General features: G+C 42.2%; 1 protein-coding gene across 5 annotated transcripts in view; it reads right to left on the bottom strand.

Annotated features, from left to right (window-relative positions):
• The window catches only part of LOC145348323 (MAP kinase-interacting serine/threonine-protein kinase 1-like), an 80,440-nt gene that overhangs the window by 5,116 nt on the left and 50,632 nt on the right, over nt 1-24,692 (bottom strand). For all 5 annotated transcript variants that reach the window (XM_080196524.1, XM_080196526.1, XM_080196522.1 and 2 more), the window contains 4 exons: nt 16,665-16,769; nt 8,880-8,935; nt 5,161-5,256; nt 1,911-2,105 (listed from right to left, as the gene is read on the bottom strand). In XM_080196524.1, coding sequence (XP_080052650.1) covers nt 1,911-2,105; nt 5,161-5,256; nt 8,880-8,935; nt 16,665-16,769 — 452 coding nt within the window. The remainder of the gene's footprint in view (nt 1-1,910; nt 2,106-5,160; nt 5,257-8,879; nt 8,936-16,664; nt 16,770-24,692) is intronic.

Genomic DNA, 24,692 nt, shown 5'->3' with positions numbered 1-24,692 from the left:
TGATTTTTCAGTGGGCTAGTAACTCATAACAATAATCTGGACACTGGAATTCAAATCCCAACCCTGACAGTTGGGGAAAAACCTTGAATAAAAAGCTGTTATCTGCAATGGTGACCATGGAATTAAAAGATTGTCATTAAAAACCCAAGTAGTTTACTAATGTCCTTTAAGGAAGGAAATCTGCTGCACTCGCTCGATTCGGCATCCAGCTTTGCAAATTAACCCCGAAGAAACAAAGAAGAAAGATCCTAAAATAATTAAAACATATTAACCAAATGCAATAAAGAAAACGTGACAATAGTAACATTCTCGAAAAAGTTTTAAAAAAGTTTGCAAAGAGGCCGAGTTGAGAACCCATGAGGGTCCTATGGGCCTGGTAGATGTCCAAGCCACAAACTGCAGAGGGAAAGGGACTGAGTTAATTTCCAAAACCTATGTGTAGCTCTTAAGAGTATCAAAGACCTGTAAACAGATTGTTTGCTATTGGAGTTGAGAAATGTTTGATCAGGTTGAAGGTTTTTTAAAACAAAAGGTCACTTGTCAATAAATAACAAATCTCCTCAAATGCATGGTATTTAAAAGTTCTCATTGGGATTCCAATTCACAATATCAGTGTTATTATTAATATGGCAATGTTCTTAAAAAATATATTCACCCAGGGAAATGCAAGAAAGAATACTTCAGAAACAGCAAGCACAGAAGTTGAAGAAAAAAGGTGACCATCAACCCCAATGGCCAAATGGAAAAGGCAAATTTACACAGTAAGAAATATTTCGTAATTCAACACAAGCTCGGTGGATCAAAATTAGTGAATAACAGAGAGAAATACAGCGGGTGTCAGAGACACTACTGTAAACTTCCCAGCAAAGGCGACTCATCGTGAGGAGAAAGGGGACACTGCAGCACTAGCCAAGTTAGCAAAGAATTGAGAGAGAAAGTAGCATTGAAGGCGGCACTATAGGTGATGCGAGAAAGCTCCATATGTGCTTAGAAATGAGGTTTGATGTTAGCTAAAGGTGAGGAGACTGAAGAGATTGAAATATCCAATCAGGATGTAACTTAGCTTCGGACATTGGCAGCAATACCAGTTTCCACGGAAACGAAAAAAACTGCAACAATGTGTGGTATTAATCTGATCAACGTGCTTGCGAAGCTGTTTCGTGGAATACAGCGATACTTGTACCATTAAACTCCACTGAGAATATTCATGTCAAACAGAGCATCATATTTCTGTAACTCTAACATCCTCCACCCTAATAAACACAATTTACTTTTTCCAAAAATTCAATTTTGCGGGATGTGGGCATCGCTGGCCTGGCCAGTATTTATTGCCCAGCCCTAACTGCCCTCCATTTCAGAGGACATTTGAGAGTCAACCACATTGCTGTGAATCTGGGGTCACATGCCAAACCAGGTACGGATAGCAAAAAAGCAAATTACAGCGGGTGCTGGAATCTGAAACCAAAAGACAAAATGCTGTAAAATCTCAGCAGGTCTCGCAGCATCTTTAAGGAGAGAAAACAGCTGAAGTTTCGAGTCCAGATGATCCTTTGTCAATGCTCTTTTCTCTCCTTCCAGATGATGTCAGACCTGCTGAGATTTTCCAGCATTTTGTCTTCAGGCAGGTTTCCTTCCCTAAAGGACATTAGAGAACCAGATGGGGTTTTTTTTGAACGACAATCAACAATGGTTTCATGGTCATCAGTAGACTTTTCAAATTCAAATTTCATCATCTACCACAGTGGGATTCGAACCTGGGTCCCCAGACTATTACCCTGGGTGTCTGGATTACTATTCCAATGATAAAACCACAACCTCCCCTGAAGAACGATATTATTATTTCTACAGATAAGGCATGATTTTCTATGATTTGATAAATCATCACCTGCAGATATGTTACATTGCCTTACCCGACACGCTGAGCAGGCCTCTCCTCTGTCCCAGCCACAGTCTGTTCCACAATTCCCTACAAAAGGTGGGTTGCCACTCAGCATGATGTACAGAATTACTCCAAGGCTCCACAAATCGCAACGCTTATCATAAAATGATGCGTCCTCTGTGAACGTCTCTACCACTTCAGGAGCCATGTATTCTGCAGAACCACACTAAGAATATTAATGCAATTATTAGAAAATGAAAACCAAACTAGTTCAGCATTAATTTCAAACCTAGCATTAAGACTGGGTTTGAGAATGCCAATAATCTAGGCTGAGTTTTTTTATTCATTTGTGAGACGTGGACATCGCTGGTTGGGCCAGCATTTATTGCACATCCCTAGTTGCCCTGGGAGGCAGTTAAGTCAACCACATTGCTGTGGCTCTGAAGTCACTTGTAGGCCAGACTAGGGGAGGACTTAAGTGAACCAGATGGATTTTTCTAGCAATCAATGGTTTCATGGTCATCAGTAGATTAATTCCAGATATTTTTTATTGAATTCAAATTCCACCATCCGCCGTGGCAGGATTCGAATCCAGGTCCCCAGAACATTAGCTAAGTTTCTGGACTAATAGTCTAGTGATAACACCAGTAAACCATCACCTCCCCTGTAGCATTTTGGAGGTTTGAAGCCGGAGACAGAAAATCTGCATTGCCTCGAAAATAACTTTCCCCCAACAAACCCATCATATTGACGGTGATGATTATGTTTTATGCAACTTACTATTTTATAATAAATCTAAATTTATGAACTAAAAAACAGGCAATAAAAAAAAACTAAATGCACTAAATTCAATTTGTCAGGAACACACCTGATGTCTACAGATGGAAAATGCAATTTAATCATGCACAAGTGACCACCACAGGGCATCTTGATAGAATAGAGTCAGAGGAGGTAAAGCTATGTTAAACCAGACTGCATAAAGACAGACCTATCAGCATGAATTTTAAATGGGTCTACCAAACAATGCTGTGCTCCAGTAGCAGATTCCTCCACTGAAAACCCTCGGTAAAAATAAATCATACTAATGAAGTAGCTGGGAAAAAAAACGGAAGGGATTTTCTGGAACAGACTTTTGGTTGCTCGCCAAATTTTCCAATCCCGGCTATGGCGATTTCAGCTGGCGGCGAGACTGGAAAATCTCAGCCAATGTCCCGGCTTTTGATGTCAGCTGTGAAAATGGCGCTAGTTGTTCATTACATTTACACTTGCCCACTGAGATTCTATGGGGCTTTTGCAGTCTGTCCTCAGAGTATCTGAAACCTGTGTGAACAGGGCAGCCAATGATGAGAGTCCCTGGCCAGATTGAAGACTCGGTCCTGCGATATGCAGAATGCAAATCAGGAATTATAAACTTGAATAGTTAACTCAAAGTCAAATCATGTACAGAAAGTAAAGGAGGAAATGAATGAAGGGAGTAAGACAGAGGTAAGAGACAGCAAGAAAATGGGGCGGTACGGTGGCACAGTCATTAGCACTGCTGCCTCAGTGCCAGGGACCTGGGTTCAATTCCCAGCTTGGGCCACTGTCTGTGTGGAGTTTGCATGTTCTCCTTGAGTTTGCATGGTTTCCTCCAGATAATCTGGTTTCCTCCCACAGTCCAAAGACCTGCTCGTTAAGTGAATTGGCAATGCTAAATTCTCCTTCAGTGTATCTCAACAGGCGCTGGAGTGTGGCGACTACGGTATTTTCATAGTAATTTCATTGCAGTGTTAATGTAAGCTTTACTTGTGACTAACAAATAAACTTTACTTTAAAAGTAATTTTTTTGGAAAAATCTCCAACAGGAATTAAAATAATTAAGATTGGAAGGAATGAGAATATTGATTTGTAAAAGTTCAATGTTAGTGCCAGAGGGGTTATTTGGCAATAATTGGGACCCAGCACTCAATTAACATTCACTTACACTCGACTGGACTAACTCTAACTTCTTCTGGCAAGCACTACATTTTAATGCCCTTCTCAATGTGTTTCAATACCGAGTAACTTGGTGAGATACCAATACAGCAAAACCTCTGGAGCAGCATTGCAACGTGGACAGATTTCTACATTTAATTGTGCAGGTGCGCCCGAGATATTCTTTGGTAATATAAGTGTCAACATCTTCACCATTAGTTATACCCCAAAAGATGGCCTAATGTTCCACTTCTGACATCTGTGCAATGGTATTTTCTACATGTTCTATCTAACGATGGACTCATTATTCTTGAGCACTGATTGACCCATCCAAAATCATTACATAGAGTTGCAAAGTTTTTACAGGTGATACAAACATCAATGTCAAAATACCCACTCAATACCCAATACCCACTCAGAGTGGTGAGCGTCCGGAACAAGCTGCCAGAGGTAATAGTAGAGGCAGATACAATTTTGTCTTTTAAAAAGTGTTTAGACAGTTACATGGATAAGACGGCTATACAGGGATATGGGCCAGGCGCAGGCAATTGGGAGTAGCATAGTGGTTAAAACAAAGGGGCAGCATGGACAGGTTAGGCTGAAGGGCCTGTTTCCATGTTGCAAACCTCTATGACTTCTGCCACAACGGGCGGCTCAGGGGCTTTTTGCTGGCCCACTTCTGCACCCAGCATCTTTGCGTTCATTCTAGGAGTGGTGGACACAACTTCCAATCCAACCCACTCCCTCACTGCAAATCTCTACTGCATTGCAGATGAAAGAAACTATAAAGATGATGAAAAGCCTCCAGTGACTCATTTAACCTATTTCCTTTTCATAGAAACATAAAAAAATAGAAGTAGGAGGCCATTCGGCCCTTTGAGCATGTTCCTTCTTTCATTACGATCATGGCTGATCATTCAATTCAATACCCAGTTCCCACCTTCTCCCTAGATCCCTTCGGCCCCAGTTATATATAATTTCATCTTGAAATCATATACTCTTCTCATTCTTCCATTTTAATTAAACTAAAATATAGCAAAAACAGGACTGCAGGCAACCATCTTTAAAGGTCAGGTATGCAAAGGCAGGAATTCTCCCAAACCTGCACAACCGGGAGCAAAAATCAGAGCTCAAGAGTTTTGACAATAAAGCGCTTCAAGCAAGGTGTACTTATAAAATAGGCAGGCAAGTCACAGATAGGGATATGGAAAACATGTCATTATTACCTTTGGAAATTTACTACACTGAATGTCAGAAATAATTGCAGTAATTTAGTTCAGGAAATGCAGCACAGATTAAAAACAGAAACTGTAATCACACTTACTTACCGGAGTCATCAACTCAGGAGTTGTTATAGGAGTACAGGCACTGCTCAACTTCACCCCACTACCAAGGTCAAAGTCACAAATCTTCACTGGGGATATCTAGAGATGGGAGTGTGGAAAAAGGGATGGAGACAGAGAGGAAGGGAAGCAGGGAGATAGACAGAGAGAGAGAGAGAGAGAGAGAGAGACAGAATGTGTGTGAGAGAGAGAGAGAGAGAGAGAGAGGGAGGGAGAGGGAAGGTCGGAGAGAGAGGGAGAGGGAAGGTCGCAGAAGGTCAGAGGGGGAGAGGGAAGGTCGGAGAGAGAGGGGGAGGGGGAAGGGCAAGGTCGGAGAGAGAGGGGGAGGGACACAGAGAGAGGCATAGGTGACAGAAAGCAAGGAAGAGCAACAGAATGAGGGAAGGTGACACGGAGGGAGAGTGACACCGAGAGAGCGCAAGAAGAACAGAGAGAGAGAAAAAGGGAGAGCAACAGAGAGAGAGAGAGAGAGAGAGAAAAATGGGCAGACACAGAGAGAGGAGAGAAAAGAGACAGCAATTTTTATTTAGTGTCAAGCTGTCCTAGCAGGAACTGAGAATGGCATTTGCAAGCCAGCTCATAAAACAGCATTCAAAAACAGCAAGGATGTATATTCCTGCTCAACTCAACTGGAAAAAGGACTCAGGCACTTGCTCCTTTATAACCTGCAGAAACAGTATGATGGGTGTCAAAGAAGCCCTCCTGATTTGCAAAAATTTAAAAATCTCCTCAGAAAAATATGCCCCAAAGCAATTCACTTTACATCATTAAGATAATTAGCTACAGTCCACAAGGGACCACGGGCATATAGTTTGCATGGCACCACGCCACATCAAGCATGGGGGCAAGGAGGCATGAACTAGCACAGCCAGTATGGGGTTTGAACCTGTGCCACTGGTGTCATTCTGCACCACATTAGCCACTGAGCTAATGACCCCAAACGTTTTGAGGCAAAAGTACAAATTTTACCAGAACTGACCAATGACTAGCCAAGTGGAAATGCATTCATCCCATTGTTAATATCCTACAACACAAAATAACTAATGCATATTTAACTAAAATGCAGTATCATTTTAACAAGGATTAATTGAGGTTAAGGTTATTTATTAGTGTCACAAGTAGGCTTATATTAACACTACACTGCAATGAAGTTACTGTGAAAATTCCCTAGTCACGACACTCCGGTGCCTGTTTGGGTACACTGAGGGAGAATTTAGCGTGGCCAATGCACCTGTCCAGCACGTCTGGTGAATCTTAATTCAGCAGAACAAGAGAATTTATTTAATAAGTGTTTGGTTTCTCCCTATAAGTGTAATCTCCAGTCTCGAGCAAGTTATCACAGTTTATTGTATTCAATCAAAAAGACAGGATTTCTTTAAAAAATCTCTACTGCATTGCAGATGAAAGAAACTATAAAGATGATGAAAAGCCTCCAGTGACTCATTTAACCTATTTCCTTTTCATAGAAACATAAAAAAAAAGTAGGAGGCCATTCGGCCCTTTGAGCATGTTCCTTCTTTCATTACGATCATGGCTGATCATTCAATTCAATACCCAGTTCCCGCCTTCTCCCTAGATCCCTTCGGCCCCAGTTATATATAATTTCATCTTGAAATCATATACTCTTCTCATTCTTCCATTTTAATTAAACTAAAATATAGCCAAACGAGTAACTTTTTGGGACCAAGGAAGTAACCAACTTATTCCAGCAAGTAGGACAAGGTCTTAAACAAAGTTAAAACCATATAATGGCAGCAGTTACTGAAACCAGTAAAGCAGTGTTCAAGGGTCTTCCAATAGTATAAAGAAAATGCAAATAAGACATGACTCTAAAGGTCTTAAAATACTACAGCCACAACACAGTAAGCAGGTGAGCGAACCATGTGCAGCTGCATGTTCCTACACATCTACAAGCATAGCTGGCTTCAAAGCAAACTAATGAAATGTGCAAAAGGAGACAATTTCGTTGGGATTATCACTAAAACATCTCTCTGAACATAGTTTCATTTACCCAATGGTGGAAACACAAGGGGAAAAAAACATAATTTCATGTAGAAAGACAGTTGTTAAGAGCATTGCTCAGTATACAAAGCTTCACCAGGCTGTAACAGACGATAGTATGGATGTGAGGGGATGCTATGTCCCATTTTGATATCATATCACAATTCCATACAAATAGACCCAACTATCAGGTTTACAGCACCACACGGTAAAATGGGTAAGAAACATGTTAGTATTTAATCTAATTCTCCTGGATGCACAACAATTAGCACTATTGCCTCACAGCATCAGGGCTTGATTCCCGGCTTGGGTGACTGTGCAAAGTCTGCACATTCTCCATGACTGCATGGGTTTTCTCCGGGTGCTATGGTTTCCTTCCACAGTCCGAAAGACGTACTGGCTAGGAGCACTGGCCATGCTAAATTCTCCCTCAGTGTACCCAAACAGGTGGAGTTTGGCAATTTTCACTGCAACTTCATTGCAGTGTTATTGCAAGCCTACTTGTAACACTAATAAATAAACTTCAAATTTTAAACAACATTTTGGCTTACTTTGAAATCACAGGTCAAAGAAATTGACAACAAATTGGCATCAAGCCCATTGTCACTGGGCATTGCATAAGCCACCCCATTTGCAATCTGTTCCCTTGAATCTGCCTTTACTTCATATTTCCTACCCCCACTATTGTTCATCTCAGCATTTTCCATTTACTAGCCCAAACTAATAAATGGTCCAAAATCTGTGAAATAAAATACTTTGAAAGTTTAAAAAAAAGAATCACAGTAACCTAATAAATGAGCAGTCATATTTTAACAATCAAGACGGCTCACCATTTCAGCAGCTCAGGGCATTGGGGAGAGTTACAGAACAAAGACATCTCGGGATACATGTTCATAGCTCCTTGAAAATGGAGTCACAGGTGGACAGACTGGTGAAAAAGGCATTTGGCATGCTTGGTTTCATTGATCAGAACATTGAATACAGGAGTTGGGATGTCTTGTTGAAGTTGTACAAGACATTTGTAAGGCAACACTTGGAATACTGTGTGCAATTCTGGTCAACCTATTATCGAAAAGATATTATTAAACCAGAAAGAGTGCAAAAAAGATTTACAAGGATGCTACAGGGACTTGATGGTTTGAGTTAAAAGAAGAGGCTGGATAGACTGGGACTTACTTATACAGGTCTATAAAATAATAAGGGGCACAGATCAACTAGACAGCCAATATCTTTTCCCAAAAGGTAGGAGATTCTAAAACTAGAGGGCAGAGGTTTAAGGTGAGAGATACAAAAATGTCTAGAGGGGCAATTTTTTCAGAGGGTGGTGAGTGTCTGGAACAAGCTGCCATAGGTAGTAGTAGAGGCAGGTACAATTTTGTCTTTTAAAAAGCATTTAGATAGATAGTTGGATGGGTACAGAGGGATATGAGCCAAATGCAGGCAATTGGGATTAGCTTAGGGGTTTTAAAAACAAGGGTGGCATGGACAAGTTGGGCCAAAGGACCTGTTTCCATGCTGTAAATCTCTGACTCTATTACAGTCATTTAAAAAAAAGCAGGGAACTGCCCTCCCTTATGGAGTGCACGGAATAGAAGCAATGTACTGGACTGCTCAGAATCTCTCGGTGACACAGACAAGCAGCATAAGCTTTTGTTCAAAGGCATTCATGTCGTACAGGGTAAATTGGTGCAATAGACATTTACCTGTTCGGCATATTCACAAAGGATATTCTCTGGCTTCAGATCTCTGTGTGCTATACCTTGACAAGAACAAACAAACAGTCAATTACATAAGAGAACACCAGGCACCAGGGTTCTCAGTCACAGCACCTTAAAATTTAACACTGCATGGAATTGATTGCCCTAATGAATTTGCTGTCTAAGTTTGACATACCCAAATTGCTGTGCTTCCAACCATTCCAATACTTCCTCTATTTTTTCCTAGTCAATACCACCATCACTTCCAGCTTTGCTACTACATTGTGTGTGTGTGTGTGTGTGTGTGTGTGTGTGTGTGTGGCAGGAGGGAGGGGGTGTCCACATGATGCCAGAGCAGGGAAGTGGGCCCCCACCCTTGCAGACCAGAGCAGGTTGTTCATCTTCTTCCGGGACTGCATGCCTGCGCTCTTTGTAAAGTTCGTGGCACTCACTGCCACGGTCACCGCTTCCCACCATGCCTCCACCTATTTGGCTGAAGGCAGCCTCCTGCCAGCTCACGGAAAGAAGGTGGCCTCCTCTCCTTCACAGCTTCCAGCAACCTCTCCACCTCTGACACTAGAAATTGGGGAGCAAGCCTTTTCCCAGCCATTTTGCTGGCTGAAGAGAGTGTGTTGCTAAAGAGAGCGTGGACATACTGCTCCCATTTGTAGAGGGCTGACAGCTGAATCCTGACTGTAGTGAATCAGGCACCAGGCTTCAGAAAGCCTGCATGAAACATGCAGCAGGGAGAACTGGTCCATTAACATATTCTGAATTGTGAGTGCAAATCGTTGGTGGCGCCAGCAGGAAACCTCTGGCTTTCCCACTGGCGTGGGCACTTAAAGTTTAATTCATTTCCTAAGTAGGCTTACATTAACACTGCAATCGAGTCACTGTGAAAATCCCCTACTCGCCACACTCCGATGCCTGCTTGGGTACACTGAGGGAGAATTTAGCACAGCCAATGCACATGACCAGCATGTCTTTCGGACTGAGGGGGGAAACCAGAGCACCCGGAGGAAACCCAAGCAGACACGGGGAGAATGTGCAGACTTCCGCACAGTGACCCAGGCCAGGAATCGAACCAGGTCCCTGGCACTGTGAGGCAGCAGTGCTAACCAGCTATCCACTGTGCCACCCACTTAGTCCCAATTCAGGAGAATCGCAGCCATTATCTCTCCCATTCGCTTCCGAACCCTTTCTGATGCAACTAAGCTTGAAACATAAACCTTGATACACCTAATTCAAGAGTTAGAAAATACCCTCAGACAGACGATGGCCACCTCATATGTACTGGGATACTTCCAAGTTGTTTTCTTCGACAAGCATAAAGGTCAACAGTCCTAACCAGATGGGTTACAGATGGCATTCATCTATAATTAGTTACGACTAACATGAAATGTTGATAGTTTAAATTAGAGGCATTCTGCTTGTTGCAAGCCCAGGAGAGCTGTATTTCTTCATTATATGATTCAGGATCAGGATCCTGGCATGAGCGGCATGTCCAAATCTTGACCTCACCTCCCGGCGCCAGACACTTGACACAATTTTTTTTCTTATCTTTTCTTACCTGACACAATTTTTTTTTTTTAAAACAAGCAGACCAATTAGTGGTCTAATCGCTGTGGAATTAACAGAGATAATGACAGGGAGGAGGCTGGAACTGGACCCAATTTAAAAGGGAGACCAGTAGCTACCGATGTAGTTGCATATTTATCTCGTGGTGGAACAGAGTTGAGACACGTGGGTCAGCAGATCAGGCACTCATAGAAGGCCTGCCCTTAATTCACAGATGCCTCCACTGTGGTGCTCTTGGAGGCACTGGCATCACAGATATGCACCCTCTTCCTGGAGAGCAACAGGAGGCTAGTTAGCCAGAACAAGGAGGCAAGGCTGGATGTGCCAGTGAAGTCAGTTCTAAAGCATTGTTAAGAGGAGATTGGTGCAGTGCCAAACGGACTTCAGTGACTTCAATGCAGCACCATTAACCAGACGAGAGACCCACAACCTGCATGGCCTGAAGCAATATAGTATTCCTGAAAGTGGAAAATGTCTGCAATTATAATGGAATCAAAACTGAAGACAGCAATGTGCTTACACAGCTGGAAATGGTGAAGGAGGCCACAATGGTCTTAACTCATTCATCTTTGACCTTGCAGGGTAAAAGGAGCACATAGATCCAGAAAAAGGGCTTGTTCAGGTGGTGGACAGATTGTCCCATATTTCATTAACATCCACAGAGGAGACATAGCCAAAGGTGACCAGACATCCAGCAGTGGATGATGGTGAGATGGGAATCCATCCCAGACAGTGTGAAATGCTCTGGATGTGGAGTTCTTTTCTCCCCAGTTTTTTTTTCATGCCAAAGCAAAAGTTCTAATATCCTGTGACATCGCTGCAGAAACAGCTGCTGACAGAGGCAAGCCTTCCTAAGCAGTTTGTTCAGTTTGCCACAGACTACATTTGGAGGCAACTCATGCAGAAGTAATTGGTGTTCGTACTGGAGAAAGGATCTACACTTGCACATTAGTTGAGCATACTCCCCTCAGTGGGGCCTCATTTATGTTTAGAATGAGTGGTCACATAGTGATCAGCACTTCACATGAGTGGGAAGTGACAGAGCCAGACTCAGCTGTTGGTAGAGAACTGACACTGATGATCACAAAAGAATGGAGTGGCTGCCAGTTGCACCTCTCAGCTGGTAGCTCTCTCTGACAATCATGCACATCATGAAAGGGCAGAGACAGTCACAGTTCATGTTGATGAGACCACTTCTCAAGGGGCACCATCATCACCTGCCACCTTAACTCCAATGAATGAAGCATCATTTAGACAGTAAGAGCAAGAGAGAGAGAGAGAGAGAGAGAGAGAACACAGACATCCCAGATGGGTGGAGACAGAAGCAAGCAATCTGCTTTTACTCCTGCCTCAAAAGGCAGGAAGAACATGGCATAGGAACAGCCATGAAAGCACACTGCTGCATCCATAGTTGCACTGAGGTAGCATTTAATCATGGTAATATAATGTGATATGATCACAATCCAATAAAAGGAAGTTTTTGAATAGCCCCAGACTTGTGCTTCAAATCTTTGATGACATTAAGGCAACAGAAGGAAGAAGTGGAATGTTTTTGTCCAGGTTTGATGTGTGGCCATTGGACACTTTTGTTCCACTCACTGTGTCGGACTAGGCAAATAATCTGCATTGTTTTCATCCTGAAAGTAACCTCTCATTCAGAAGAGGTTGAGTTTCAAGCTTACTTCCAGAATTAGGGACATTCAGGGAGCAGGGAGCTCCCTCACATTCCAATCAGGCCTTTGACTCCTCAGCCAGACTTGAGGAGCATCTTGCACCATGTAGCACCCTCCTCCAAAGTAGTGTGCCTCTCTTGTGACTGTTCCTCTTCAAAGTCCACACCTCTCTGGGTGGCCATGTTATGGAGAGTGCAGCACAGCACCAAATTTGAGACACCCCTAAGGGACAAAGCGCCAGCAACTGGAAGCACACCTTCAGAATTCCAATGGCCTGTTTCAGGTGGTCCTTGTGATGAGATTATATCTGTTCTAGCACCTTGGTAGCAATTTCCTGAATAGATACCCTTGTCTCCAAACAATGTGCAACAAAGTTTCTGCTGGCCCATGAAAAGCTCTGGCATCTTCAATTGGATTAGAATGAAGGAGTCATTGCAGCTGCCAAGACATTGTGCACACACCTGCATGAAGCTCTTGCTGACAGCTCGAATTGTCCATTATTGGAGTAGAATTTTCTCCTGTTGGGCAATTTTCCTCGCTGTTCAGTCAGACGGTCACATTGGTACAATCGATGACCCTCCTGCACTTGAGGGAATCTCATGGGGACAAATTGCACTGCTCTCTCTGCAGCTCCATCAATATGGAACACAATGTAATCCTCTATCCCGATGAACAGCTGAACAACCTGATGCAACGATGGGCAATCAATTGAGAAGTACCAGTTAGGTCTGCTGACAATCCTTGGGGATCAAGCCATGTGCAAAGAAGCTCAGCAACACCATGACTTAATAACTAACGGTAAGGCATGTTCACAAGAGATGGGCAGTCTCTGCTGACGCTCAGGTGAGGGCACACACAGGCCGGAATCAACAGTCTGGAAAGACACTGCCACCTGTAGCACTGATATTTCTAGGAAGCTAAATCTGTAGTGCTAAATTCTATGGGGAGGGTATTGCCTTTGTTGCTTCCCAGTTTGGAGTATCAAGTCCCCATTTCCAAATATGGCATTGCACATTGTCAGATTATCACATCTGTCTGAATTCTCCAGCCATCTCCTTTCAATTACCATAAATGGGTCTTTTGCTGATTGGCAGGCAGGGTACGGCAGGGATCTGTGCTAGGACCCCAACTATTCACATTATATATTAATGATTTGAAAGAGAGAACTAAATGCATTATTTCCAAATTTGCAGATGATACAAAGCTGGGTGGAAAGGTGAGCTCTGAGGAGGATGTATGGATGCTTCAGTGTGATTTGGACAGCCTGAATGTGTGGGCATATGCATGGCAAATGCCGTATAAATGTAGATAAATGTGAAGTTATCCACTTTGGCAGCAATAATAGGAAGATAGATTATTATTTGAATGGGTGTAAATTGAAAGAGGTGGATACTCAGCACGACTTGGAGTCCTCATGCATCAGTCATTGAAAGTAAGCATGCAGATACAGCAGACAGTAAAGAAGGCAAATGGTATGTTGACCTTCATAGTGAGAGGATTTGAGTATAGGAATTGGGATGGTTTACTGCAATTGTAGAGAGCATGGTGAGGCCACACCAGGAGTACTGCGTGCAGTTTTGGTGTCATCTGAGGAAGGATGTCCTTGCTATCGAGGGACTACAGCAAAAGGTTTACCAGACTGATTACTGGAATGGCAGGTCTGTTATCTGAAGAGACACTAAGTCGGTTAGGATTATATTACAGGGAGTTTAGAAAAGTGAGAAGGGATCTCATAGAAATTTCTTCACGCAGAGAGTGGTGAATGAGTGGAATTCAGTACTAGAGAATGTAGTGAAACCAAGTCGCATGATTTAAATAAAAAATAGAAATAGCTCTTGGGGGGTGGGGGGATCAGGATATTGGATTTGATGGTCAGCCATGATCATAATGAATGGTGGAGCAGGCTCAAAAAAGGACCTACTTCTAAGTTCTGGTTTCTATGCCATGCCAAAACTCCCCCTCTATTTCCCCAACACTTGCAGATTATACATTTGGAGAGCTCTGCTCATGTGATGATCACTCTGTCCCAAAGCACGAGTCCTCTCTGAGCCTTGTTTCTTTTATCCTGCTTTGTGACCAGCACCCCCATCCATCACTGGTTTTCTGCAGCGAGGCCACCTCCTCCTCATCGACTTGCCTCAGGAACCTGTAGATTTTCTGTACCTCTTATCTAAAATCGCAAGGTGGCTCTCAATGAAATGGGGAGATGTAAGAACTAACTGCTATGTCAAGATATTGCTGCCATTCTTTAAAAGAATCTTGCATGAACAATGGAATAGCATTACCATTTCAACATGGACAACTAAATAGCAGCAGCAGTCCTTAGTAAGATCTTTTCAGCCAGTGTTTTACTTCCAGATCACTGATTGGCAGTAAAGAAAATGATCAAATTGAAAAATCAGGGTATGTTAGAAAAGAAAGGCACAAGAGGGAGAACCAGGAGGCAAAGCTCATCTGAATGGACAGAGACTCTGGCAGATGGATAGCAGCTTGGGAAAGTTCAGGTGCAACTTTTCCCACAGTTCTGGAATTTCACACTCTGACACCAATTTACAGGAACAGCTCAGTAGAAATCATGGAAGTGTTCCAGTTATAGTCTGCAAACTCAGCGAGTGTCGAAGTTTTAAAGTCAGGTGGGACAAGACTTAGCAACAAGAAATCCCACTGAATGTATTCAAGAACCATAAGGCAGAAAATTATTCTATCCAAACAGCAAGAATAGAGTGGGCAGATTATTACAATATGGTCAGGTATTGCTGACCAGAGTGTGAATGGGGGCCACGTTAATGCTGAGTATCTGGCAGCATTTGTGCTATCCACCATCAATATCTGTGTGTGTGTATGTGCCTATGTGTGTGTGTTTAACTACTTGCTGCCCAGAGTTAAAAATCAGACTTTGTAGCATTAACATGGAGCTGATTGTTTGATAGAACTAGTCAGGGGAATAAATAATGACCAGTCTTTAGCTGCAGGGCTAAAGTTATACTACTCACCTACAACACAGTAAATGAAAAAGTATTGCAGTCCCATCAAGCTGCTTTAACTGCAGGACTGCTACCCACCACTCAGAAGAATAACAGTCCCAAACCCAATACGGATGTATTATAAACAAGAACAGTTGGTGGGTGCTTTAAGAAGGCAAACAGTCTCAAGTTAAGAGAGCAATCACAAAACATTTGAATTTTTGTCATGAACCAAATATGTATTTGGACACGTGCACTTGCTCATTTTACAAACAGTAGGACACCTGTGGCTAATAGAAACAGAAAAAGGCAGTTAAGCCAAAAGGCTTGTCATTTTGACAAATCAACCCTTATCTAGCCACCTTTCATTATATTCCTCAACCCCTCCGGTTTCCCAAACTAAAATTCTGAACTGCTTTTCTGTTAAAACATTTCATTTTCAGCACGTCCTATTATCATCACATGTTGTCTTTTTAATTGCAAAGTGCGCAGTCCTGCTGGAATGTTGCCTGGCATTTGCTGCTCATGTATCACATTGGAATTCCTATTCAATTCTTTAGTCACTCCCCCCTTTTGCCTTTCAATCTTTCATTTCTCTCAACAAGTGGGTCTCACCAAGGTCTCCTTTCTGCCTTGCTGTATGGAAAAATCATTAGTTTCCTTTTTTAAAAAGGAACTCTTACTCTCTTTACAGTCCACCTGACCAATTAGTTAGCTAAAGACTTGCAACATTTTTGTTCCCTTCTTTGAGGTGTTTAGATCTGTCAATCACAGCTTCCAACAAACACCTATTTTCCCTATCATTCCAAATATACCCTTCAATTGCCCGTATTGTACGGCAGTGCAGTTCTTGACTCGTCTGAACATTCCCTGTGATTTGTGACCTCTGAGCCAAGGATAATATTTGCTGACTTGTTTGATCCACTCAGGCTGTTCCCAACTTTATTCCTTTGTCATATGACAGCACTTTTTTTTTTCAACCTCATTTTCACCAATAACACTTATAATAGGCAGTTTTTACTGCCTATTATAGGCAGTTGCCTATTCCTGCAGTGTAGGCAGTTTATGCTGATATTGCAGGAATGGTAATAGGCCTATCCTATTCCTGCAGATCAAGTCTTTGTTTTTAATTCCAAGAAGGAATAAAAACATTTGTTGCCCATCCCTAACTGAATGGCTGCAGAGGGCAGTTGAAATTAAACCACATTACTGATGATCTGAAGTCAAACGTAGGCCAAACCAGCTAAGGATGGCAGATTTCCTCCCCAAAAGGGAATTTGTGAATCAGATGGAATTTTACAAAAATCAATATTTTACAATCTTCACTGTGACTAGTTTTCAATCCCAGATTTGTTACTGACCAGCTGCTGTGGTAGGATCTAAACCCAAGTTCCCAGAGCTTGGGTCTCTGATTACTCATCCAGTGACATTATCACTACTCCGCAGTCTCCCACAGTCTACTGCACAATTCAATAGATACTCTGAAGTACAGACCTTCATTGCCCCACTTCAACCATCAAAATCACTCTGCTCTCAGAACATATTTGATTAATTCTTTTGGCACTAACAAACCTTACCTTTGGTGTGCAGAAAATCCAAGGCAGATGCAATGTCTTTCACAACAATACTTGCTTCCCTCTCATTAAAGTGCTTTCTTCTCTGGATGTGGGTCAAGATGGAACCTAGAATGCAGAGTTTATTTAAAAGTGGTAGTATTATATTAATAGGATTTTCAAAGAGTAATACAGGACTTGATTACAGGAGCAAGGATGTCTTATTGCACTTATAGAGGGGGCCTTGGTAAGACCTCACATGGAGTATTGTGTGAAGGTTTGTTTTCCTCATCTAAAAAAGGATATACTTACTATAGAGAGAGTGCAACAAATATTCATCAGATTGAATCCTAGAATGGCAGGATTGTCATACGAGAAGAGATTGGGTCAATTGGGCCAGGATTCACTGGAATTTAGAAAAATGAGAAGAGATCTAATTGAAATTTCTGATAGGGTTGGACAGATTGGATGCAGAGATGTTGTTTCCTCTTGCTTGGGGGTCTAGAACAAGGAATCACAGTCTCAGAATACAAGGTAGGCTATAGGACAGGTTTGAGGAGAAACTTCTTCACTCAAAGAATGGTGAACCTGTGGAATTGTCTACTAGAGAAGGCTGTGGAGGCCAAGTCACTGAATATATTTAAGAGGAGAGAGATATATAGTCTCTGAAGGTGTTATAGGATATAGCGGAGAGCACGGGAGAATGTTTTTGCGATAGATCAGCCATGATCATACTGACTGGCAGAAGAGGCTCGAAAGACCGAAGGGCCTCCTCCTGCTCCTATTTTTTATGTTTGTGTTTCCAGGATACAGATTTTTGATAGTGTGTGCAGCTCTAACCCAAGCATCAGAGAAAGGTTGGATTAGAGTAATGAATGGTTGTTTGCGTCTGCATCCCCCACAGGGAAAGCTATTGATCTCCACAATGCTCGCATAGAATGCTGCAAGTGCTTGTAAATAGGAAAAGAAATACATTTTCATTAGAAGAACTGTCATATAGGAGTCAAAACATTAACTCTGTTTCTTTCTCCACTGGTGTTGCCAGACTGCTGAATATTTCCAGCACTTTGCTTTCAAAATGTCATTTCTTTTAACGTCTAAAGGCAAGAGTCAAAATTCCCATAGGGACGTTAATTTTTAAATTACTGGAAGGTTTGTGACCAACACTCAAACAGACCCATGCAGGAGGCCCAGACACAGTAGAAGAAGATGGCACGCAGCTTTGCAGCAGCAAAATCAATGCAGCTCTCACTGCAGTCCCAAATAAATATTTCAATATCCATTCACTTGCTGACCAGGGAATTAAACAGCGTCATGATAAAAATTACCCGATCTTTCTATTTTTAGGAGCGCAAGAACAGGAGAAGGCCATTTAACTGGCAGTAGAACAGTATAGCACAGTGGGAGAGAAAAACCTTTAAAAGAAAATCGACACAGGAAACAAAGGCAGTGACAGGGCAGCAAATCACAACGGGAGAGGGGGTGATACATCACAAGCGACGTCACAGGACAAGAAGTCAAGCAGTCTAAGTGCACTTCGCAAGCTTTTAATTTTTCTTCTGTTTAATTAAATAAATTATAAACGATGACAGAATCAATTAACGAGCATAAAAGCAAATGCAGTTAACACTCATCTGATACAACCAATTTAGTATGCTCCACCATAATGGAAAGGAGATCCACAAACAATTAAACTACTGCCTCCCTTGTTCCTCCATCAGAGCACACCAGTGGATGAATATCATCAAAAAAAACCCCTGATCTTTGCAAAACCAGCTGGTGATGAACATGTCTGTGCTGATGTACATCCTTGTCAGGGTAGAAGTCAGAATCACAAAATCGGGATTATAATCTTAAGGGAACATGGTTTGGGATTAATGACGAACTGCAGGATAATGTAACCATCCATGCAGGTTGAAAAGACCAAAACCATAACAGGATCATTGAGCAACATCCAGGATCCGTCCAAAGTCTCACAGAAGCTGCAGCACCTCTGCCATGTCATCCTCCCTAAACCCCAGCAAAGAGAAGCCTAGGCCCTGGTAAGCGGCAAGAACCCAACACGTCGAGCCGCCTCTGACCCTTCTCGATGAACAGAGAGGGTATGGCAACAAGTCCAGCAGTCACAGTCTTCGACTGACCCCAAACCATTCTTTCCTCTGACAGGATTCTCTTCTCCATTTCCTTTAGCACATCTTGCAGTTTATCAAAATGAGCACCAAAAGCGTATGCTGGGGAGCTGAGACCATCGTCCATCCCTTCAATGCCAACAGCATCACCAAAGCGCAGGCCTGCTCACCGGAGAAACCGTCACTGCGATCTGGAACCCAATCCGGCCGTCTCGATCAAAGAAGGATTATCTTGATTTAACTTGGCTTCCCTTTACTAAAATTTAGCCTGGATCTTCCACGATCACAATACAGTTTACATACATCAGCAGTGGATAAAATTATGGGTTGTGCATCAGGATAAAACATGGATTAAAAGATGAGTAGCACCAGAGCTCATGAAAACACAGCCGCTCCTACACTTACATCCCGTGACCCTCCCCCCACCACCCCTTGGTTGTTTCTTTGGGGTTGGCAGGATGTGCCAATTAGTGTGCCACAGGGATAAGTGCTGGAACTTCTTACAATTTATATAAATGACTTGCATGAAGGGAACAGGTGTGAAATTTGCTGACCACACAAAGATACATAGGAAAATATATTGTGAAGGGGTGTAACATGGTTATAAGGGGATATAGATAGGTTAAGTGAGCAGGCAAAACTCCAACTGCAGGTGGGATTCTCCCAAAAGAATTCTAAGTGCCGAATTCATGTAAAAACTGGAATAAATCCCAATTTTTCCTTGGGATTTTCAAAATGAATTTCCCTCCTGCACTCTGCATCACAGAGACTCCAAGTGTGAATCTCATTAAAAATATGTGGATGGGGTCTATTTCCGCCAGAGAGGACAGCAGACTCCCTTTCCACCCCGATGGCACCGATCCCTAGTGTGGGGTAGCAGTGGAATCCTCCCACCTCCACTCCCACCGATTGCTGTTATAGGCCCCACCCCAAGGCACTGCCCAATGCCCTGTGGGCAGTGCTAGGGAGCCAGGCTGGCACTGCCAAGCTGGTAGTGCCCAGAGGGTACAGTCTTTACCCCTGACCTCCTTTGGAGGGGGGGGGGAAACACTAGCAGGCCACAGACTTCAGTCCCAGGATTGCTAATGATATTTAACTTAGGGTTAACATAATTTATTCAGCTCCACGGCAATTTCTGATGCGGAGCTGATGACAACGGACTTCCAGCAGTCAGAGACGTGCGGAGGCCACAGTGTCTTGAGGGAAGCCCACTACACAGCTTCCGCTCAAGTCTTCCAGCCTGCGGTGCTGCACCAGGCTGAGAGAATCACCCCCTGTTTCTTTCAACTGAGGATTTTCCTGACTTTACTCGGCATTTTGCCCCAAAGCTTAACTAGAAACCTTCCAGCGATGTTAATATGGAGTTTTCTCTCCAGGGTTAAGCACTTATGGGCTGTGCATCAAGATAAGTAAAAAGGATTAAAAGCAGAGTAGTGCTCACATAACGGGACCCCCATCTTTAACTTTAGTAGTGCTCTGCGTTCCTCAGCTCCCTAAGATATGGAAGTAATTTCTATCAACTCAATCTCTTCTCTTTAATATCATGAAAACTTTGATTAAATCACCAACAAACCTTCTAAATTTTAGGGAATGTAACCCTAATTTATATAATCTTCCCTCCACCTCACAATTTAACCTTTGGGGATCCATTCTGATGAATCCACACTGCACTCCTTCCATATTCTAAAATGTAGTGTCCAGCACTGCTCACGATATTCCAGGTGTGGTTCTAACCAGGGTTTTGCATACTGAAGCATGGCATCTATTCCCTTGTATTTCAGCCCTCTAGATCTAAAGGTTGGCAATCCATTAGCTTTTTTAATTATTTTGTGTGCCTGTTAATGACATTTTAATGATCCATGTACTTGGCCCTCTAAGTCTCTTTGCACCAGTTTCTGGCTTTTCACCATTTAGAATGTGCCCTGTTTTCTCCCTCACATCTGCCTACATTGAAATCCAATTTCTACAGTTTTGTCTATCCACTTCATCTATCAACGTCGTTTTACAATTTGAAGCTTCCATCAACACAGCTTACAGTGACACCTATCTTTGTGTCATAGGCAAATTTGAAAATATGGCTTTCTATGCAAACAAATACAGTAAAATAGTTGAAGCCCCACAGTTCCTTCCGGAAACTAATCATATCCTTCTGTAATCCCTAGTTAAATAAAAACTTAGATCCACAAATAATCTTAGTTAAAACCTTGGCAAAGCAACCAGGATTAGACTACTTCTTGTTGAGACGAGACGCTTTATTTAACTGTTTAAAGTGCTTAACGTGGGATTGTCATTAAAACATCAATTTGCATTTTGTTTCATCTGATTACACCAGCTGCCCAGTGTAACTTTTCTCATCACTATGATTAATTGTTAACTGGAAGAAACGCAAGAGTCCTGAGTGCTCAGTGTTGCTGATGTGTTGGGTGATAGAAATTGCATACAACTTCATTAATTGCTGACAAGGGGAAAAAAAAACAATGGGATTGGGTTTATATGATACAGCTTCCAAAGTGGAAATTATGCCAGGTCTATTTTTCCATCATTAAAAACCAGGAGAAAACGTAGTACAGAAATAAAATTGGATTTTAATGTAGGAGAGAATAAATGCAGCCTCTTCTTTCAGCCACTTAAGGTAATTAATTTACAACAGAAGTAGTCACAAGTAATACAAGATTCAGCAAAACAATTTGTGGAGCTGGCACTCATCAATTGCTACCAGTTGCCCCAACTGTTCTTTTGAATAATACTCAAATGTCAGGCGTGGCACCAAATCTTTTATTTACATCTTGCTTGTGGAACCGTTAATTTGTGTCCAATGTGTAATCATAAACTCATTTAGCCTGCGACATCACCATACAGATGATGCTTCCCAATCATATATTCTAATACCACAATAGCTGCTGCATGAGGCATGCAGGGACAGATTGTAACTGCCACTGCAAGATATTACTTGAGGCTGAAAGAAATTATAATAATTACAAAAGCTACAGTTTAGATAAGGGACCAATGAATCTGTTATGCACAGTGTAACAAAGCACGGTCCATTAAGCTCTATTCTACTTGAGGACCTGAATGATGTGACAAACCATGATAGCACAGCTAAGCAGTTATTCACCCAAAGCCTGAAATTATACAGAAATCAGTTGCTGATCTCATTATTTCCCATGTGTATGGCCTAAATTTAATGTGGATAAGTTATTGCATTTGGTTAACTTTGAACTGGGAGCCTATCTGTATATTCTATATTCTCAACAATTGAGCAAAATGATTCATAATTCATAATGTTAGCAGCATTCACTCTTCAGTTACTGAAACTCTCAAAAGCAGGAGAGAAAAAAAATTACAAGTGCAAATTTATACAGACTACTAAAAGTTACATGTTCATGAAGACAAATGTGTTGACGTTACACCAAGAAATGGGACAGGTCCATGCTAGTCTTTATGCTTCACGTAAGCTTTATTCGTCATAACCTTCTATTCCTTTCTCCCCCATGTGCTTATCCAGTTTCCATTAAACACATCTATGCTCCTTGCTTCGATTACCTTACAATAGAGTGTTCCAAATTCTTACCATTCTCTGGGTAAAGTAGTTTGTCCTAAATTTTCTACTGGATTTATGAGAGACCATCTTATATTTGTGACACCACTCTTGCCCAACTATGGAAATATCTTCTCCGCGTCTACCCTATCAAACCTTGCCATAAGCTTAACGGCTTCTATCAGGTTACGATGTGGATATGCCGGCATTGGACTGAGGTAAACACAGTAAAAAGTCTGACAACACCAGGTTTAAGTCCAACCGATTTATTTGATAGTAAACTCACTAGCTTTCGAAAGCTAGTGAGTTTACTATCAAATAAATCGGTTGGACTTAAACCTGGTGTTGTCAGACTTTTTACTGTTTCTATCAGGTTACCACTTAGTCTCCTCTTCTCTACAGAAATTAAATCCAGCCTGTTCAAACACTTAAATCTGTACCCTCTGGTTCCTGTACTATCAGCTAATGATAGGTTTAGAAAAGATAGACAAAGAATAACTTATCATAATCTTGTACACCTCCATCAAATCTCCCTAACTCCAAGGAGAACAACCCCAGCTTTTCCAACTTGTTTTTTTTTTAAATGGATAAGCCATACCTGAACAATTTTTCATTTTGTCACGGAGGTGCCACTGTGGTAATTATACTGGAATAGCTTGGCGAGAGTCCCAGCTAGTTCTGAAGAACAAATCTTCAGTACCACTGCTGAGATGTTGTTACAGTCTGTTGCCTTTGCTGTAGCCACTGCATTCAGCTGTTTCCTGAAAGCAGGTAGAATCAGCCTGAACCAAATCATTTGAAGGCCAGCTTCTGTATTAACTCAGGGGGAGGCCAAGATGGATCTGCCATTTAGCACTTCTGGCAGAGGAGAACACAATGGCTTCAGTCTTATTTTTAGTGCTCCAGCATCATTGAAGATGGGGATGTTTGTGGTGCCTCCATTAGTTGTTTAATTAGTCACCGTTATTCACGTTTGGTTGTGGCAGGACAGCAGAACTTTAATCCAATCAGTTGTTTGTGGGATCGCTTAGCTCAATCTATAGCAGGCTGCATCATATACTTCCGCATTATAGCTTCACTCGATTGTGATGCATCTCAATCAATGATTCACACCACATCATTGCAGACTGTCTCCTGCGGAGGTCTCAACAGCGGAAGCTGTTACTTGGCTTGGTGATTACTGAATATGACAAGAGTAACCTGGTTGGCACCTCATTGTTAGATATGCTTTGTGCTGTTCCTGGCATGTTTTTCTGCATTCATTGAACTAGAGTTGATTCCCTGATTTTCTGGTCATGGTAGAGGAAATAACATGATAGGTCCAGAGGTTACAGATTGTCATGGTGTATGATACCACTCACCACAGTGCCCCATGGATGCTCAGTTTTGAGTCGTTACATCTGTTCTAAATTTATTGCATTTAAAAAAAAACGATAACGCACACAACATAGTACGAGTATTGGTAGGAGAAACTGTCATGGACAAAAACATCTGTATAGGGAGAACTCTTTGCCACAGAAGGCTGTGGGGGCCAGGTCGTTGAGTGTCTTTAAGACAGATAGATAGGTTCTTGATTAAGAAGGGGATCAGGGGTTATGGGGAAAAGGCAGGAGAATGAGGATCAGCAGACTCGATGGGCCAAGTGGCCTAATTCTGCTCCTATTTCTTATGGGAAGTTGGGGAGGATGAGGTCAAATACGTTTTCACTCTTTGGTTCTCTCACCAACTGCAGGAGGCCCAGTTTGGCAGATATGTCTTCCTGAACTTTTCCAGCTTGGTCAGAAGTGATGCTATGGAGCCACTCTTAACAGTAGACTTTTAAGTCTCCCACCCAAAGTAATTCTGTGTCTTTGCTACTTTCAGTACTCAAGTGGTGCTCAACAAGGTGGAGAATTGATTCATTACCTGAAGGAGGGCAATAGGTTAGCAAGAGGTTACCTTGCCAAAATTTGATCTGATGTCATGAGATTTCATAGGATCCAGAATCAATGTTGAGGACTCCCAGGGCCACTCTCTTCCTCTTTCCTGCCTATATAAATGTATACTATTGAGCAGAGATACAGCCCGGGATGGTGACAGAGGGGTTTGCTGCATTGCCTGAGTTTATGACTATGCCAGGCTGTTGGTTAACCAGTTTTGGGGCAGCTCTCCCAATTTGATTCAGGTACAATGTTAGTGAGGAGAACTTTGCAGGGTTGATTGGGTTGCTTGTGTCTTTGTGGTGTCTCATCCCTGGGGTAATACCAGTTGGCATGTCTGGTTTTATTTTCATTGGCATTCCTCATAATATAAAAATATTATAAAATATAAAATTGAATATAAAAGTAGGGAGGTCTTGCTGCAGCTGTATAGGGCATTGGTGAGGCCGCAGCTGGAGTACTGTGT

Source organism: Carcharhinus amblyrhynchos, chromosome 9 (genome assembly GCF_965287045.1).
Source record: "Carcharhinus amblyrhynchos chromosome 9, sCarAmb.v2.hapA, whole genome shotgun sequence".
Lineage (NCBI taxonomy): Eukaryota > Metazoa > Chordata > Chondrichthyes > Carcharhiniformes > Carcharhinidae > Carcharhinus > Carcharhinus amblyrhynchos.
Note: the sequence above shows the minus strand (reverse complement) of the source record. Positions and strands in the feature narration are given on the sequence as shown.